We start from the raw sequence: 18,827 nt of genomic DNA, 5'->3' as shown, positions 1-18,827 counted from the left end.
CCTTCACCTGCCCCTGGAAATCCTTATTAATATATCTAATTTAAAGCTTTTTCCATCTCCAGTTTACCAAACTATAATCAACCGCACTAAAATGCCACATTATGATGGGAATGCTTGTCTTCTAGGAGTGGAGTTAAAGTGGGTGGCATCTCCTATATGTCTCCATGTAACTATTTTGTTCCTTTTCCCCATGGATTTAGAAGGCAATCAATTTATGCTAAACCTTTTCTCCCCTGGATGATTTTCTTGTGGCTTTTTACATGTGCATTCCAGTGTCCTATTAGGCTGGATTCCAGACCCTGAAAGATATTGATTGGGTATTTCTGGGTAAATGTATTTTTGTGCATGTCTGGGGCTGAAGGAGTAGAGAACACTGGAAAATATACAGGACTTTCTGGGCTTGTAGAAATCTGAGCAGTGATGTGTGAAACTGGACTGCCAGGTCTCCACCTGCAAAGTGAGTTTGTATAGAGATTGGAGAGTGAGTGAGTGAGAGAGATATTCAGGACCATGATAGCTGAAGATTTTCTAGGATTTCCTTATCCAAGCAACATAGCTAATAAAACCACCTTAGCCTGTATTAAAAAGCAGCCCCAAAGCGGACTGCATTTCCTTCAGACCAAAGAGTGTTTGAGAGAAGCTTCTTAAATGAACAGAAATTAGATTTTTAATCTTGTGGTAGCTAGTTTGGCAAGAACAAAGGATTTGTTGTACTGGATTAGGCCACTGGACCATCTAGTAAAGTATCCCGCTGCTGGCAGTTGCCAATAGCTGATGCTTCAGAGGCAGGTGAAAGCTGCTGCCTGTAATGCAATTGCATAATGCTTTATGGTGTGGGGTGGAGTGGAGAGATTCTTTCCTGACCCAATGGGTTGATCACTTTATGCTGCCCTGAGGGATGTGGGTGGATTACTCATGTTATCATGTAATCTTAATTTTCATATAGCATTGGCAATAGTAGATAAAATACTCCATCTGATGTGTTTTGACTCAAAAACTTGGTGTATCGGTCTTCTGAGTGGGGTGAGAGAAACCAGCGTGTGGTGTGTGTGTGTGTGTGTGTGTTTTATTTTTGTTTGTTTGTTTTGTTTTTTTTCCTCTCTCTCTAAATGTGTGGGGGCAGGCACATGTGACCACTACTGCTACCATCAATCCTCTCTCTCCCCAGGGATAAAAGTAGGTGGTATAGGTGGGTAAACTGCGTCCTTTACCAATGGTCATGAATGATCCAGAAATAACCCAGGATAAGCTTTGGGTGGGTTTATGATGCAGGCTGTTATGGAGGAGGGGGATCTATTAACCTTGTAGATTGAGTAAATCTGGTCTGGAATAAGTGAGACACAATCACTGTGGAACCTCATGATGCCCTTTAAGAGCCATTTTCCTCTTCTGTAAGTTGGGGGGAGAGGGGGGACTCTGGAACCTAGTATGCAGAAGAAGAATTTAAGGGAGGAAGAGAAGGTTTAGACTGCCTAGTTAAGGGGTGGGCAAACTATTTGGCCCAAGAGACACATCTGGGAATAGAATTTGTATGGGGGGCCACGAATGCTCACAGGAGGGTGCTCTGGGCTCGGACCAAGGGGTTTGGAGGGCGGGAGGGGGATCAGGGCTGGGGCAGGGGGTTGGGTTGTGGGAAGGGGTGCAGGCTCCGGCTGTGGATGTGGACTCTGGGATGGGGCTGGGGATGAGAAGTTTGGGGTGTAGGAGGGTGCTCCGGGCTGGGATCAAGGAGTTCGGAAGGTGGGAGGGGGATCAGAGCTGGGGCAGGGGTTGGGGCTCAGGGGGAGGCGCTAGGTGGCGCTTACCTCAAGCGGCTCCTGGAAGCAGCGCCTCCTACACGGAGGCGTGGCCAGGTAGCTCTGCACGCTGCCCTGTCTGCAGGCACCACCCCCACAGCTCCCATTGGCCGCAGTTCCCGGTCAATGGAAGCTGCAGGGACAGTGATTGGGGTGGGGGCAGCGTGCAGAGCTGCCTGGCTGCACCTCGGCGTAAGAGCCGGAGGGGGGCCATGCCGCTACTTCTGGGAGCCGCGTGGAGCGGCGCCCGACCCTGCTCCCTGGCTGGAGTGCCGGAGCAGGGCAAGCCCCAGATCCCACTCCCTAGCGGGAGCTTGAGGGCTGGATTAAAACGTCGGGCCAGATCTGTCCGGCCAACGGACCGTAATTTGCCTACCCCTGGCCTAGTTGCTATCTCACCTGTTATCAGACACTGAGGCTTTGTCTACACTGGCACTTCGTTGGCAAAACTTTTGTTGTTCAGGAGTGTTAAAAACACACACACCCTGAACGACAAAAGTTTTACAGACAAAAAGCATTGGTGTGAGCAGCGCTTTGTTGGCAGAACTTTCTCCTGCCGACAAACAGCAGCTACACTGGGCACCTTTTAGCGACATGGCTGTAGCAGCACAGCTGTGCTGCTAAAAGCCTCATAGTGTAGCCATAGCCTGAGTATCTTGAGCATATGTCTGGAAAGCCTCTGCTCTCCAGAGACTTCCTGTAGACCAGGGGTCGGCAACCTTTCAGAAGTGGTGTGCCGAGTCTTCATTTATTCACTCTAATTTAAGGTTTCGCGTGACAGTAATACATTTAAACGTTTTTAGAAGGTCTCTTTCTATAAGTCTATAATAAATAACTAAACTATTGTTGTATGTAAAGTAAATAAGGTTTTTAAAATGTTTAAGTAGCTTCATTTAAAATTAAATTAAAATACAGAGCCCCCCGGACCGGTGGCCAGGACCCAGGCAGTGAGAGTGCCACTGAAAATCAGCTCATGTGCCACCTTTGGCATGCGTGCCATAGGTTGCCTACTCCTGCTATAGACATTGAATGGCTTGTCTATTGGCAGCCCGTGGGGCGGGTGTGTGTGTGTGTGTGTCGCGGTGGTGGAAGGGTGGTAGAATGTGGGGTGGAGTTAAGTGTAGCAGTGAAAGAACCAGATGTACTCTTGGCTGCATGGCAGCCTGAAAACGAATACGGGGTGGAGGTAAGCATTAAAGTAAACAATGAAAGCCTCTGGTTTTACTTTGAAATTTGTAAAATAGATAGTTTTAATTTAAAATAAAAGGCCAATCAGCTATGGACATTGCAAACCTGTTTGTAGCAACTCCATAAGCATTAGAGGTCCTGTTGTCCCTGAATCATAAAGGGACAGAGGCCTTTACTGCTACTTTCATCTTCTATGTTTATAAAATTGTATGTTTGGTGTACATTAGGCTTTGGCAGTTTCAGCACAACCTTTCCTTGAAATTGATTGCAGCTCAGTTGGGAGACTCTTCCCCCTCCCTCAGTTGGCTGGCTATATGTCTACCTTGTTACGCTTTAACACTGATGCTGGCTTCTGTCTCCCATTAAAGTGGAAGTGTTTAAGTGGGGGAGGGAGCTGGAAGTGTGAGACAGACAGATACATGGGTAATGAGGGTCTAGTCTCAGCCTCAAAGTTCTCTAATACTTATCACCATGGAAACATTTTAGTTTCCAGATTTTCTCCTTGAAGAAACCTCACTGTTTGCCCATTCAAATGATGAAGTCTGGCCATCAGGATGCCAGTGTGTCAGAAGCGGAGCTCCTCAAACTCTGCTGTGTGACCCCTAAAGGAGTTGCCAGCCGCTGCTTAGGTTACTGTGAACCTATGCCCTTCCCTGTATCCAGGCATCTGCTGTGTCAGATTTGCTCAAGCCTCTTATATGTTCTGTCTCAATCCCACCCCTGTTGCACTCCGCCGTCCTGAAGTTGGCAGTATCCCATAAACCATTGTGCCAGTTTCCAGGCATGCTGACTTCTAATGAAGGAGACATCTAGCCAGTGGCCCGGATTCCTACTGAGCCTTCGGGCACTCTTTCGAATGGGCACATGACCTATCTCAACATAGCAGCTGCTGGAATAACTCCAAGGCAATTGTTGGTGCAGCTCACCGGCATCATCCTGCCCTAAAGCCCGCTCCTTGAGAGTCCACCTTGTTGTAGTACGTTGCAAGATAGATGGCAGGAATGATCTGGCTAGGTGCTGAAATGTGTGATATCATGCAGAGGAATGAAATGTCAGAGATCCATACAAATGGACAGATATGCACCACTAGGTTGTGATGACTCATTTTAAAGGGACATCATGTGTTGATGATTTCATTGTGTACTGGACCAAGAACCACTTAATAGATACTTGGGACTCTACCCCTTGCCTGGTGCGAAATCTCTGCTTGCATATTAACTTTCCTGACACACACGTATAACTTGCATAGTTCCTGGACATAGCCAGAGTCCACTCCAGGTAGACACTGCAGGGCAGTTTAGGTATCGGTCCTTTTCTATGTGAATGTCCAGAATGAAGGTTTACTGGGCTGACATCTGTGTCTGCTTCGGTAGTAACCTTATGCACCTGCTACAGTCAAAGGAAGAATCTTTGTTTCTTTTGGGCTCCAAAGTAATAAATCTACCAATGGTATGGTTTACTGTAATGCCTCCATAGCGGGTTGGGTAGGAAGTGAATCTAACCTTGTACTCTTTGTCTCAGCACAGGGAAGCTGCAGAGTTGACCAAAGGCTTGAAAATGTGGCTTAAGTATTGGTGCAGAGAGCATAAAATACAGAAGCCTTTAGCTGGCAACTCAAAGCTGAGTCTACACAGCTGGGAAACAAGATATACAAGGTGTTGTTTCTCTTAGCCAGGCAACTTAAACTCTGAAACAAGTGTTTAGGCACTCTGAGTACATTGTTGTCAGCCAATGTTAGTTAATGCAGGTCCATCGAAACCTGTTGGCACAGGCCTGCCAAATGGCAAATTTTAACCAAGTAGACCTCAGAGGTGGCTTCCTTTTGAATCTCTTTCCTTATTTTCCTCTTAGCTGGGCCCTTACTCAGGGTGTGATTGACTTTTCCAATATAGGAGCTGGTCTAGTCACATTCTGATAAACTTTGATAAACTTTTCTGTTTCCGTTTAATGACTCTCTTAAAGTGAATTTAAATTTGGCACCTTTCACAAAAAATAAAAGCCTTTGAGAATGAAGCCATGTATCCATAGAACAGGCATAGCATGGCAGTAATACACACTTCCCTTGCAGAGTTACCCCCACACATATACACCATTGCATCTCAAACCTGACATAGAGAGGCCCCTTCAAATGTGATGGGGCAAGTTCATTCTTAATAATCTGCGCCTCTGCTGAGGCTGCCCAAAAGAGAGAGGGTCAGTGCCAATGTTTATGGATTTTTGATGCAAATGTTTTTCCCCTAGGAGCTTGACAGTTAACGACTTAAGTGTCCTATGGATGACTGACATAAATCCATCAGAAAGCTACCTGTATATGGCATATCTACTGAAATAATAATATGCATTACAACCTGCACCCATTCCCTCCCACCCATCTACTGAGGGCAGAGTACAGTACAGCAATGGAGAGGTTAAAATAAACAAAACCAGCACATCCTGTCTAAACTGCAAATACAGGTAGGAAGAAAAATATTGTTGAAACCAGGCTACTGTCATGATCAGTTGTTGATTGTTAGTGAATGCTTGACGTGTTGGCTTGATGGACTGAAGACTTGTTTCTGGTTGTGGTGCATCTGCAGAAAGGAGGGAATTGGCTTTATCCAGATGAGCTGTAGACATTCAGTTCCACCCCTCTCTGCTATTGCAGAGGATCAGGACAGACTGGACGCATAGCTAATCACACTTCATCCCTCCACAACTTCAGGTGGCTGCTCTGTGCCATTAAAACAACAGCAGCTTCCATAAACCAATTGCTCTGTGCCGTCTGCTGTCTCTGGCACTGAACTACGACCAACAAGAACATCCCTCCTGCTTCGCCAAGCCCCCTCCAATAAATAATTGTGATAAAAAAGGCGAGCCCTTCCAAAGTAACCACTTACAGAATGTTATGCCGAGCGAGTGTAAGCCCAAGAAACGGGAGATGCAGCAGTCCTTGACAACGAATAAGCACTCTGGCTGCCTTGTAAACATCTCAGTCTGAAGCCAGGCTGTTTATGGGCATGAGAGATGTTTATCATCTTGTACTTGCTTTGCTGCTGCGGGGTTATTGCTTAAGTCAAAAATAATAATAAAAAGGGAGAGACAGGAGATCCTGAAATCCTTGTGATCTGTGCATCTTCACTGTGGAGTCCCTAAACAAAGACCTTGCAAGCAAAAGATGAGGGAGCAAAACAAGACAGCTTGGATTTGGCAAAGAGGTTCAGACTATATACTGTAGGAATATTGGTCTGCCTATGAAAGGGGGCATGGCTGAAAATCTGGTCATTGACTGATCAAATTTTCAGTGACTGAGCTGTCAACTGTAAGGTATCCGATGAAACTAAATGAGTGATGATGACTTACTAGCTAGGTCACCTTGAGTATAGAAAACTGCTCTTGTGCAGGAGATACTGTACCTGCACCTCTTGGGGAGTTTGAAAGCAGCAGGGCTTTTGGCCTTGTCCCTCACAGTGCACCTGACACTACCACACCCCTTGCTGTGTGCTGCTACTGATACCAGTATCTCTAATGTTGTGCAGTGCCTTGCATGTCTCTGGCTGCGTCACATCTGTCTTTGCCTATCATCTGCTCAATAGGGAGCACTGTGCAGCATTCATTGAAGAGAGTGTGTGTGTGTGTGTGTGTGTGTGTGTGTGCGCGTGGTGGGTAGGTGGGGGTTGGGTGGTTGTTTTATTTTTCTTTAACTACCAAGCCTAAGCCCATTTAACAGCCTCTGTTTACAGCACAGTTGCTAACAGGGGACATAGATGCACTGTTAAAATGCTTGCAATTTTTAAAGAACTTTTCTGAGCTGTGTTGTGCAGCAGTAGGTAGCCTCCATAAATCACTGATATCTTTTTTTCCCCCCTTTTCTTTCCCTTCCCCCCTCTTTCTCTCTCTCCTTTTTTTCCCCAAGCCTGCGGATTTGGATGCCTGGGTAAGATCTCTTTTTGTCTGCATCTTGCTTATTCCAAGTTGTCATATTTTTACCGCATGCATACAGATTGTTATTGCCGAGCACAGATGCAGGATTTTATTTTGTCATTACATTTTAAAAGGTGTTCAGCTAGAAAATTGCATATTATTTCCTCCATAAAGATTTTCACTGGTTCCTTTTGTGTAGCTTACAGCTGCTGAGACCAAACTTGATAGGGTGATGGGTATGTGTATGTGGGGCTAAGTGGGTAGCAGAGGCAGGGAGGAAACGAAGGTTTCCCCAATGTTGCTCATTAGGGCCAAAGTCTGAGCCCACTAGTTGGTCGTTTAAAAACTTCCTTTGATTTCAGTGGAAGTGATAGTAGAGCTGGACTCTAGAGAACCTGTAATTAGAGCCCTGCAAATCCATGGATATCCGCTTTATATCCGCAGACCATTTTTGCAGATTGGATGGTGATATAAATTTTGTATCCGCGCAGGGCTCTACCTATAATATACTTCAGGGATAAAGAACTCCAGGGTGATTTTTGCAGGGCTGAGCTGCCTAACATAGACATTGAAAACTGTACCAACCACTGTTGATTGGTTAGATTTCTGCCAATGCAACTTAATCCTGATTTAAATAACCCTTTATTTCAGTCTTGTATGTCCCTCTATACACAGATCTCAGCCTTGATTTACAGCATCCCTTACTATTTCTGTCTTGCCTTGCACCTTTCAGCTCAGCCATTGCCCGTTAGTCTTGACCAGCAGCACTCCAGCTATTTCAGTTCTAGAACACACTCCTTTGCTGGTGCACTTCAGTCTTGACCAGTAGCACACCTGGTGTTCCAGTCCTGAACAGGTTCCCTTCAATATCCTGTCTGCTCCAGTGCCTGAAGAAGACACGTGGGCAGGCACAAGCAACAAGTGTCTGCAATTGTTAGACTGAGGTGCCCCAGATGAGACATCTTGTCTATGCTACTGGATTCCTTTGGGGAAGCTGATTAGTACCGAGCTTGCCTCTTGCTCTTTGTGCCCGTGGGAGCAGTGCACTCAACTCCTCAATGATTAATAACCAACCAGTTTAGTAACCAACACAGGTGCCTTCATAGTTATTCATAACATCTTACATGGTGAAGTGAGAGGCGCATGGAAAGAGGGCCACATGTTGCTCTGCAACAGCTCCTTATGGTGGACCCAAGAGCAGTGTTTTTTGGGGAGATAAGTCCAGACTTCCTTCGCTGAAAAGATTGTTTGTTTCTATCCAGAGCCTTTTTGCGTATAGGGTGGGAGGAAGGTGTAGAGAAATTAGGAGGAACCTCAGAAGACCCTTCCACACTCTCTCCATCTCACTGAATAAACTTCACCAGCATCTGTTTGATGTATGGTTAAGAGTTGAGCCTTGGAATTAGTAGGCGCTAACCCTGGTGCAGCAGCTTGCTCAATTGAACAGAAATGAGGTAGTGCACTGGTACTGGACTTTCACTATTCCACCTTGAGAGTAGAGAGCACTGAGGGCTTATCTATACAGTAAGTTAGTGCACAACAAGCTAATGTGCTGTCACACCCTGGCTTGTCACACACTAACTAGCTGAGTGGAGACACAGTGCACTAAAAGTTCTGTAGTGTGCTTTGTCGTATTTCCATTTTGAAATGGGTGTATGACAAAGCGCACTGCAGCAAGCTAGTGCTCTGTAGATTCACACCTTAGCTTACCATGCAGTAAAGCTGCATGTAGACAAGCCCTCTGTTCCCAACTCAATTACAGACAATTCTCAGGCATCTTATGCCCTCCTCCTTGCATAGGAGGGAAGAGGCCATTTGCACTGTGCAGTCCTCTCTGTTGTCCATTCTGCCCTGCCTCCCCAATCTCCTTGCCTAGTGTGCCCCTTTAGTTAGACATTCCATCTCCCCTAAATGGTTTCCACTTCCTTTTAGATATGCTCATACATCACTCATTTGAGAAGGGGAATGTGAATTTGGTTGTTGAGAAGTCAGTATTCTACTCTCAAATGCTCCTCTGGAACACAATCACTCCTTACACAACATGCCCAAGCCCAACTCAGCCTCTTAAACATGGACACAAAACGGATCAGCAGCATCCTATTTAGAAACCAGTGTGGTGATGCATATTTTTTTCTTCCTCCATCCCTTTGTTAGTAAAAAACTTTTTACGTGAAAAGTGTTTCTGATGCTTTGTTTGCCACCTGCAGTCTCAATCCTCTGTGAAATTTATAATCATCTCCACAGCAGCCAGCTCTGTTTGGGACATCACAGGCTTCTGACTTCAGATGGAGAATAAGCCGCAGGACAAGAGGAGTTCTTAATAAATATCCTGCATTCAGGCAAAATGTCCCTAGTTGCCTAACCCAGTTTTGTAATGTTTGGTATAGTGAATATTTCAAATTACACATACTCTGACTGTACCATACTTACTTCAAACATTATGATAAAGTGTACTAAGTTCCTAGTCATAACAGCTGGAGGTAGAGGAAAACAGAAAGCAACTTTCAAGCAGATCTGTCTCTAAATAGACTTTCTCAAGGCACTTCAGTGGAGTTATTTAAAATGAGCAAGTCATTGAAAACATGTCTGAGTTACAAGTAAAACTTTTTCTGTAGAACCTCTGGTCTGTAGTTCAACTGGATAATGGTGATAGTAGAGAGAATGATCAGAGAAGTTAATTGGAAAAGAGGTATTGGGAGGAAGAATGGTCTGGTCACTAGGGCACTAGCATGGGATTCAGGAGACTTGGTTTCAATTCCCTGCTTGGCACAGACTTCCTGTGTGACCATTGGCAGGTTACTTGGTCTCTTTGTGCCTCAGTGCCCCATTTGTGAAATTAGGATACTAGCACTGCCCTACCTCACAGATTGTTGAGGACAGATATATTAAAGATTGTGGGGTACACAGGCACTGTGATAATGGGGACTACATAGTACTTTGGAGGGATAGGTAGGCCCCTGTCTTGTCAACACCCCTCTCAACCTTGCAGTATTATTCCTTACGCTATATTTTCATGCCACTGGATTGGAATGTTGCCCACGGGATAATGGTTTCCTGCTACTTCATGAACTGTCGAGGAGAAGCAGAGCTGGTGATTATGTTTTAAATTATCTATCTTGTAAATAGGCTCATTCCTGAATAAGACTTTGCAGTTATAGCACCTTTCCTCTCAGGGTTGATGTTTGAGAAGTTATTTTATTTGATAGAAGTTGGATGCTGGTGCAGGAGAATAACAATAGCTCAATGGACCATAATTGACCAATGTATTCTGATTGGCTTAGGATAGACCCATTGTAGCAGGAGTCCTCCCAGTACTTATCCGGCAGCTGCAGTATCTACTTGAGTAGGTTGCTGTACCTACTGCACTTTTTTCCTCTGGTTTTAAAACACACAGACAGTCTTCTCTGTTCAGGTAGTGTTGGTGAGGCCCCCAGAGCATGGTTCCTTGCTATTAACACCCTTCTGAGATGCATGGGGCAGTTCACCTCAAAACTATTGTTGTTCTTTGAGTGCTTACTCATGTCCATTCCATTGGAAGTGTGTGTGCTCGCCACATTGCACCGGTGCCGGAAGTTTTTCCCTCAGTGGTATCCATAGGGGACTGGCTCTGGTGGCCTCTGGAGTGGCATATGTATGTGCAGGTATAAGGGGTGCTGCCGGCTCCCCTCCCCCCTGAGTTCCTTCTTACTGCCAGTGATGGAGCTGGGATGTCTTGTTGCTCTGGCAAGTTTTCTTATCTCTACTGTGTCTAGTAGTGAACTAATGTATATGCTTGTTCATTAGCCCATTCATTTATAAGATGACCCCCCCCCCCAAGATGGTTAGGTAAAAATAGCAAAAATTGTATGACCCTTTCATAAGCTGACCCCATAGAATCATAGAATATCAGGGTTGGAAGGGACCTCAGGAGGTCATCTAGTCCAACCCCCTGCTCAAAGCAGGATGGATTTTTGCCCCTGATCCCTCAGTGGCCCCCTCAAGGATTGAACTCACAACCCTGGGTTTAGCAGGCCAGTGCTCAAACCACTGAGCTATATTTCAGGGGTTGGCAAACTTTGGCTCCTGGCCCATTAGGATAAGCCTCTAGCTGGCCTGGACGTTTTGTTTACCTGGAGCGTTCACAGGCACAGAGCCCCTCAGCTCCCAGTGGCCGCGGTTTGCTGTTCCCAGCCAATGGGAGCGGCGAACCGCTCCATGTCTGCAGACGCTCCAGGTAAACAAAACGACAATGTATTAGATATTCAATTCAATGATTCCATAGAGTTTAAAATCTTCAAATTTTGGAGTAGACCCCGTTTATAAGCCGACCCCCGCTCTTTGATACATCACTTTTTTACCAAAAATATTTGGCTTATGGACGGGTATATATGGCAGTTGTTTAAAGTTTGTATAGTTAATAGGTCCCTTAATAGTGTTAAGTTAGAAGTAGTTAGTTAGTCCCATATGGGGCTCAGCCTAGGGACGGGGCATGCCCTGGTCCCCTGGCTTGAAACCTTGTGACTGTTGTAAAAAACCTATGCCAGTCAGTGATCCCCCATAGAAGCTGCTTGAAGTGTTTAGGGGAAACCCACATGAGTGACAAGTGTCACATTTGCAAGAGCTTCAGGCCGCGGACCAAGAAGGAGTGGGACATTCGTCTCCAAGTGCTCCTTATGGAGTTGGCCCTTGTACCAGCCTCAGAGCTAACGAGATCGGACTCTGCTCCAAGCACTGCGGCATCGGTGCAGAGTGCGCCGCTGGCACCGACCTCCGGCTGGTGCTGATTCCCATCCCCTTACTAGCTAAAAAGCAAAGGGGCATTCTCCTACATCCCATAAAGGGAAGGAGAGAGCTGGAGGAGAGCAAAGACCCATGTGGGGCAGCTCTTCCCCTCCGGACAGTGGCCAGATTCTGACTCCCACTGTGCTGTCAAGCCCACTTCAAGCCTGCCCGCCACCCTGGGAAGTGGAAGAGGCACTCGGCATGTGGAGATACTGACTTTCAGGCCACTAAGGACATTCTGTCCCTTCTGGTGCCACCCACGCCGGGCACTGAAGTGCCCCATTCGAGGGGTAAACCTGCCTTGGGACCCTTCCAGCGGTCTCCATGGCTGCGGCACTGCTCCTCTGGCTCTGTGCCAGGAGGCCCCTCTGTCTGTGGAACTTTTGCATTCAGCATGCAATCCACCTGGACCCCTCGCACCTCCCCAGCGTCCGGAACACGTTGGTGGATCGCCTCAGCAGGTCCTTCCTCTCTTACCACAAGTGGTCCCTTCACTTGGAGGTCATCAGAATGCTTTCCCAGAAGTAGGGAGCTCCCCAAGTGGACCTGCTCGCCACCAGACAGAACAGAAAGTGTCATCAATTTTGGTCTCTCCAAGGCCTCGGCAGAGTCTCACTGTCCGATCCCTTTCTCCGTCTTTGTCAGGGGACCTGATGTACGCATTCCCGTCAATTCCACTCATCAGCAAAGTCCTCTCGAAAATCAAGAGGACAAGGCACAGGTCATTCTGATCGTCCCAGCATTGGTTCGGCATGCTCATGGACCTGGCTGTAGCAACCTTGTCGCCGTTTCCCAGCCGCCCGGACCTATTCTCGCAGGATCGATTCCTGCACCTGAACCTCACAGCTTGGATGCTGTGTGGCTGAATCCAGAAGAACAAGCCTGCTGTAGTCAGGTGCAGCAGGTTCCTTGGAGAGCAGAAAGCCCTCCTGCTGGGCGTCGGAGCAGAATATCTTCCCCAACCCAGTTGTCTCTGCAGTCCATCCTAGGTTACCTGCTTCACTTAAAGCACCAAGGTCTCGCCTTCTCTTTTGATCACGGTGCACCAGGCAGCCATACCGGCCTGCCAGTCTCACATCCAGGATAGATCGGCATTCTCACATGCGTTCACTATCAGGTTCCTGAAAGGCCTTGAAAGACTCTTTCCGCCGATCTGGGACCTGGTTCCCCAATGGGATGTCAAACTGGTCCTCTCCAGGCTCATGGGTCTGCCCATTGAGCATATGGCTTCTTGTTCCCTTTCCCACTTGCCATGGAAGGTTGCATTCCTTGTAGCTATTACCTCGGTGAGATTAGTCGCCAAGATTAAAGCCCTCACTTCGGAGCCCCCATACACGGTATTCTACCAGGCCAAGGCCCCATCCTTCCTTCCTGCCAAAGGTGGTGTCACACTTCTATGTCAACCAGAATATCTTCCTCCCAGTGTTCTGTCCAAAGCCTCACATGACCAATAGAGGAGAGGCGGCTGCACATTCTAGCTGTCAGGTGTGCCCTGGCTTTCTACCTGGAGCATACCAAGCTCTTTTGCAGATCGATCCAGCTCTTTATCACAATAGCAAACAGGATGAAGGGCCTTCCGGTGTCCTCTCAGAGAATTTCGAGTTGGATCACCACCTGCATCTGTACTTGTTACAAGCTGGCGCAGGCTGTGTCTTCACCGATAGTGAAGGCTTACTCAACTAGGGCTCAGGCGTTTTTGGCTGCCTTCCTGGCACATGTCCCTATCCAGGACATATGCAGGGTCACAATGTGGTCTTCAGTACCCACGTTCACAACGCATTATGCCATCACCCAGCAAGCCAGAAATGACGCTGGATTTGGCAGAGCTGTGTTGCAATTGACATGTCCATGAACTCCTACCTGCCTCCCATGGTACTGCTTGGCAGTCCCCTACAATGGAATGGACATGAGCAAGCACTCGAAGAAAAGATGGTTATCTTTCGTAACTGTTGTTCTTGGAGATGTGTTGCTCATGTCTATTCCATGACCCACCCTCCTTCCCCTCTGTGGGAGTTCCAGCAAGAAGGAACTGAGGGAGGGGGAAGCCAGCGGCACCCCTTATACTAGTGCATATGCGCGCCACTCCAGAGGGTGCCAGAGCCAGTCCGCTATGGATACCATTGAGGGAAAAACTTCCAGCACCAGTGCATGTGGTGAGCACACACAACTACAATGGAATGGACATGAGCAACACATCTCGAAGAACAGTTATGAAAGGTAATTGTCTTTTCCAGGCCATCTGCAGAATCGGGGATTTGATTATGCCTGATTCACATTTAAGCTTTTCTTTGCCACCATTAGGGATAGAAATTTTTTTTAACATGCAAGCTGAAATTCTTCTTTAACCATATGACTCATGGAGCTGGGGCTTTAGGCATGGGCCTATGGTGTGTATGCCTTATTCTGGCCCTGAATGGCAGGGAAAGCAAATGTGGGAACCAGAAAGGTTCAAATCTGGTTACCACTTCAAAGAAGTGACCTTTATCATCCCTGTAAAGATGATGCATGTAACAAAAAAGCCTCCTACTTGCTTCTTTACCAGCATCTTTATCTGCCCCCCATCCCTCCCTAACTTAAAAGTTCCCCTCATTATACCACAGCGCATCCGTCATCAGGAGAGCAAAGGGAAGGAAACATGCAGCAACTCGCTTTCAGATGTAATTTTTCTCATTAACAATGACTGCTGGCTGTAAAATGACAGGTCTGAGCCCACAGGGGACATTCCTGTCCAGGCTGCTTAATCATATCGGACCAGCATCCTCTACAATTGAATCGGGCATCATTAAAAGTTAAGAACGATGCTGCTGGGATCTGTGTATGGATTAGCAGTGTTTGCATTCGTATGAAACGGTCTAATAATTTTGCCTTTGAAAGGTCCGAGTTAGATGGTCATGCAGACTTTTGGAGGCACAATTTCCATCATTCTCCCCTCCTCCACTGCAATTTTAATATTTAATGATTTTTATTTTAAGCTGTTAATAAGAAATATCAGTTCAATTCCATCAATGCCTTGTTATCTCAATGCCTCTTCAACATAGGGGTGAGAGTGCAGTGAACTCCTAACTGTACAAAATGAATGGGGAAGCTACGTTCCTATAATATTTTTCTTGTCCTGTTTTTTCTGGCTGATGACTAAGTTATACTTTAAGCTTGTGTTCGGATGCCTGACTTGCTGTTTGAAGGGTCAAACACACTGTAACCTTGTGCTTTATTACAAAGAAGCAAAACATCCTATTTTTAAAAAAAGGGTGTCGGGTAAAACCTAAAACAAAGGTTGGGGGGCATGTATACTCGGGGGGAGGAGGGGAGAATAGATACGGGATGGAAAGAAACTGGGGGCTGCCTTGCCACCTTATTTAAGCGCTAAGTATAAAAGCATGGGTGATTAAGTGTGGGGGGTATTAATATTACTCTATAATACGGTTTGAATATTCAGGGTTACCCTCAAGATCTTAAGAATGAGTTGGCTCTTGCATGACTTCTCTTAAACCCCAAGTGGTAGGAGCTTGAAGGTGGGTTTTTGTTTTGTATTTTAAAGCATCTTGTGGAATAGATACCTAAGGGAAGTGGTAGAAGTCCTTTTATATGAGAGATTTGGTCTAGACTAGATGGAACTCTGGAAAAGGCAGGGGGGAAGTCCTACATTAGCCATATGGGTCACTTCTATGATTATGCATCTTAAATGACTTATATTGCCATTCTTTAATGGGAATAAGGAATACATATCAGGTAGAGAATGGAAGTGTGATGGTGACAGCCCTTTAGAACTTTGAGAGCAATCCTGATTTAAGCAAGTGTATGTTTAATGTGGTGAAGGTCTGACTGACTGAATTCTATTTGGAGAGACCTGGTATGAGCCTCTCTACACCAGTCCTGGGTGATGTGGGGTTTCTGGACTCCTTTCAGTCCTCATCTTGTCCTGCTATTCTTGTCCCTCTAGCTCTCCTCTTCACCATCCTGTTCTGTTGATAGGCTGTTTGTTTTTCCTCCTAGGCACGGGAGCTCCAGTGCAAGGAGGCGGAGTTGAAACGGCGAGACACCTTCTGTAAGGAGCAGTTGGCCCGTATTGAGAGGAAGGTAAGGCTATGTTGTCTTTCATTTGCAGTGGCTGAATGCTAATGGGATCAGACATGGATCCGAGTGGATCAGCAGAGAAGAGAAACAAGAAGCATTGTGCTGAAACCTGGAACTGTCAGTCCCCATTATTTATCCTCCACATCCACCTTATGCAGTTAAATCAAACCACTCCACAAACAGAACCTTTAAACAACTCACATTTGAAAGATAATTGGTTTTTAATTGGATGATTTTTTAAAAACTAGTTCATAATAATTCAGGTTTTTATTTTTCTCTCTCACCACAAGGTTTAGTTGAAACAAAGTTGTCTTGTTTTCATTCCTTTTGTTAAAAATCCGTGGCCAAAAAAATAAAAAATAATCTCAAATCTTGCTATACATATGAATTAAGGTTGTATTATTAATTTTTCTCAGAGGAGCCCAACAGATCAAAGTGTGTTGCTGCAATGCACTGTCAGTCTTGTGCTGGATAAGCCTTTGAAATGAATGTGATTTAAAGAGACACTGTCAGGCATCTTTTAAGCCTGAAATGACCTTTGAAAATCCATTTAGGGATTTGAATCTCTCCTCTAAACGTGGGATTTGCTTCTGTTTAATTGTTTACCATGATGAGTTTTTAAAAATTGATGTAATAAAAATCGGAGCAGCCACACTGTTCCTTATGAACTAAAGTGTTTTTCTCTTCCTGACAAAATGAAATAATGTTAGTAGTAGTATTTATTTTTTAATAAACGTAAAGAATAATATTCTACAATTGGAAGCAATTAGACCTTGTGTTAGAGAGGTTTCGCAGCTCTGACTTCTAGTGATGTTGTATGCCTGAGAAAAATGCAGTGAGGAAGAAGGTGGATCCCAAAGAGACAGTGGAATTTGTGCATCTGCTTTTCTACGAACGTGCAGTGTGACAGTGGCCCATTTTCACTGGAAAATTACATTGTAAAAATGGGAAGACCCTATTAGCATATCTAGTTTCCTTTTCCCTCCCCCTGCTAGTGCATGTTTGTTCCATACAGTACTTTTTAAAGCCATTAATATGAAACATATCCAGGAGCAGTTTCACGTTGTACATTGTGGCAACACTTTTATCTGTATAATTAATTTAAAAAATAAACTACTAAAACTACCACTTAATGCCGCAATAAATTCAGGGTTTAATTCAGTTTATGGATAATGAAGATTGAGATTCCACTGACAAACAATCCACCCGCTATCACTCTAACTATCACAGTCATCCATTTATTTATATGTAAAGGGAATTTTGTAATTTCTTGGCCTCATGCTGTCTCTCTCTTATATTTTTTCCCTCCAGATCTGGTTTCCCAAAGTGGAAACTACTAGGAGTATTTGTGTGTGTGTCTGTCCTTTTTACAGACTTGTGGGCTGAAGAGAAGTTGTGTCCAGCCCTGCCTTGCCCTCTCCTTAAGCCTTTTTATATTCTGTGGTTCCCTTTGCAGTCCTATGTAGGCCTAACCTTTTAAATACAAGGTGACTGATGCTTTGGCTACAGGAGTTTCCCTTGGTTTGAGATCAGATGGAAGACCTTTAGCTCCATTTAGATTGCTGATGCATATATATTTTCCTTCTTTAGTTCTTCTTTGCACAATAGTGAGTAGGTAATAAGGGCAGACTTTGTTTCCTAGCTCAAAACAGTAGATAATGTTGACCCTTAAACATGAACGTTTTATTGGTAACAAAATAGAAGAAAGTCTCCAACCGTTAGTCTAGATTGGAGCAGGAGGTGTGGGAGCTGGGTCGGGAGATGAGAGAAATGTACTCGAAATAGTGTAATAAAGCTTAATTGTATTAGTTTTGAAAAAGGTTTTCGATCTTCTCTGTGGATAATTTTATTCTAATAATGGTTGGAAAGATGGAAAACACAGCACAGAACAATCTTTTTTTATTAGCTGTTGCTTTTATATAATTCCACTTTCACTCGCTGAATACACACAGACCTTGACTACTTCTATAGTCACTGTTTTAGAATCTTCCAATTGAACCTTTCTTTTTTTTAAGAGGTTTGGTGGGAGACGAGTTAGGGGGGAGCATCGGAACAGCTGTTGTTTTCCTTCTCCAATGTTTCAGAATGTCACGGAAGGACATTTGGATTGCCAAAGCTAGATTGTTTGGGGGTGGCTAGTTGGGGGCGAAGGGGAGGTGATGATTCAATATAGAGCTAAAGAACCCAAAATCATACTTGGAAAGAACAAGCTGTCAGGAATTCCCTGCCTGTACTTTGCTTAACTGAAGCATGGGTTTGGCTCGGTCCCCACTTGCATGTGGTAACAGAATGCGAAAGCAGCAGACTTTTGTATTTATCTATTTTTGAGGGATGTTTTTAACCCCTTTGCTGGCTGCAGGAACAGACCTAGTTTTCCATCTGAAGTTTTCCCACTGAGTAACCAACCATTCACTTCATAGGACATCAGGATAATCACACCACACTGGAGAAGCGTATTTTATAGGAATGGCAGAATTGCCATCTGGATCAGACCAGTGCTTTATTTGGTCCAGTGGCCAATTTCAGATGTTTCAACAGGAGAAATTTACCAACCTCCCCCACCCCCCATGTTGTGCATAATTATGGAATAACTTGCCCACAGGGGAAGTGTCTTCCTAACTGCTATCAGTTAGAGGCTGACATATGCCCTGAAGTATGAGGGTTTATATCCCTTAAAAAATTTTATACCATCGAATGAGCCTGTGGATATTCCCATTATTCATATAAACATGTAATTCTTTTTTTGAATCCTCCTGAGTTCTTGGCCTCAATGATATATTGTGGCAGTGGGTTCCACAGGTTAACCATGCATTCTGCAATGTTTCCTTTTATCTACTTTAAATGTTTCCTTTTAATTTCCTTGACTGTCCCCTTGCTCTTGTATTCTATAATAGGGTTAATGAGCGTGCCCAATTTACCTTCTCTGCCATTCATTATCTTTTTATACTTCTGTCAAGTCCCCTCCTACATCTCTCTCTACTAAACTAAACAATCCCTACCTTTTCATCCTCTCCTCCTATGAAAGTTTTTCCAGGCCTCTGATTTTTGTTGCCCGTCTCCGAACCCTCTCTCCTGTTGTACCTTTTAAGATAGTGTGTCAAGGCCGAT

At 45.0% G+C, this 18,827-nt stretch overlaps 1 protein-coding gene across 5 annotated transcripts in view; it reads left to right on the top strand.

The window, feature by feature from the left end:
• The window catches only part of CHCHD6 (coiled-coil-helix-coiled-coil-helix domain containing 6), a 171,877-nt gene that overhangs the window by 41,526 nt on the left and 111,524 nt on the right, over nt 1-18,827 (top strand). For 3 of the 5 annotated variants that reach the window (XM_034776374.1, XM_034776371.1, XM_034776372.1), the window contains exons 5-6: nt 6,877-6,897; nt 15,639-15,722. In XM_034776374.1, the coding sequence (XP_034632265.1) occupies nt 6,877-6,897; nt 15,639-15,722 (105 nt within the window). The remainder of the gene's footprint in view (nt 1-6,876; nt 6,898-15,638; nt 15,723-18,827) is intronic. The other 2 variants (XM_034776375.1, XM_034776373.1) reach the window with 1 other exon arrangement.

The sequence above is a fragment of the Trachemys scripta genome, chromosome 7 (genome assembly GCF_013100865.1).
Source record: "Trachemys scripta elegans isolate TJP31775 chromosome 7, CAS_Tse_1.0, whole genome shotgun sequence".
NCBI classification, from domain to species: Eukaryota; Metazoa; Chordata; order Testudines; family Emydidae; genus Trachemys; species Trachemys scripta.
This window is presented reverse-complemented; position numbering and strand designations above follow the sequence as displayed.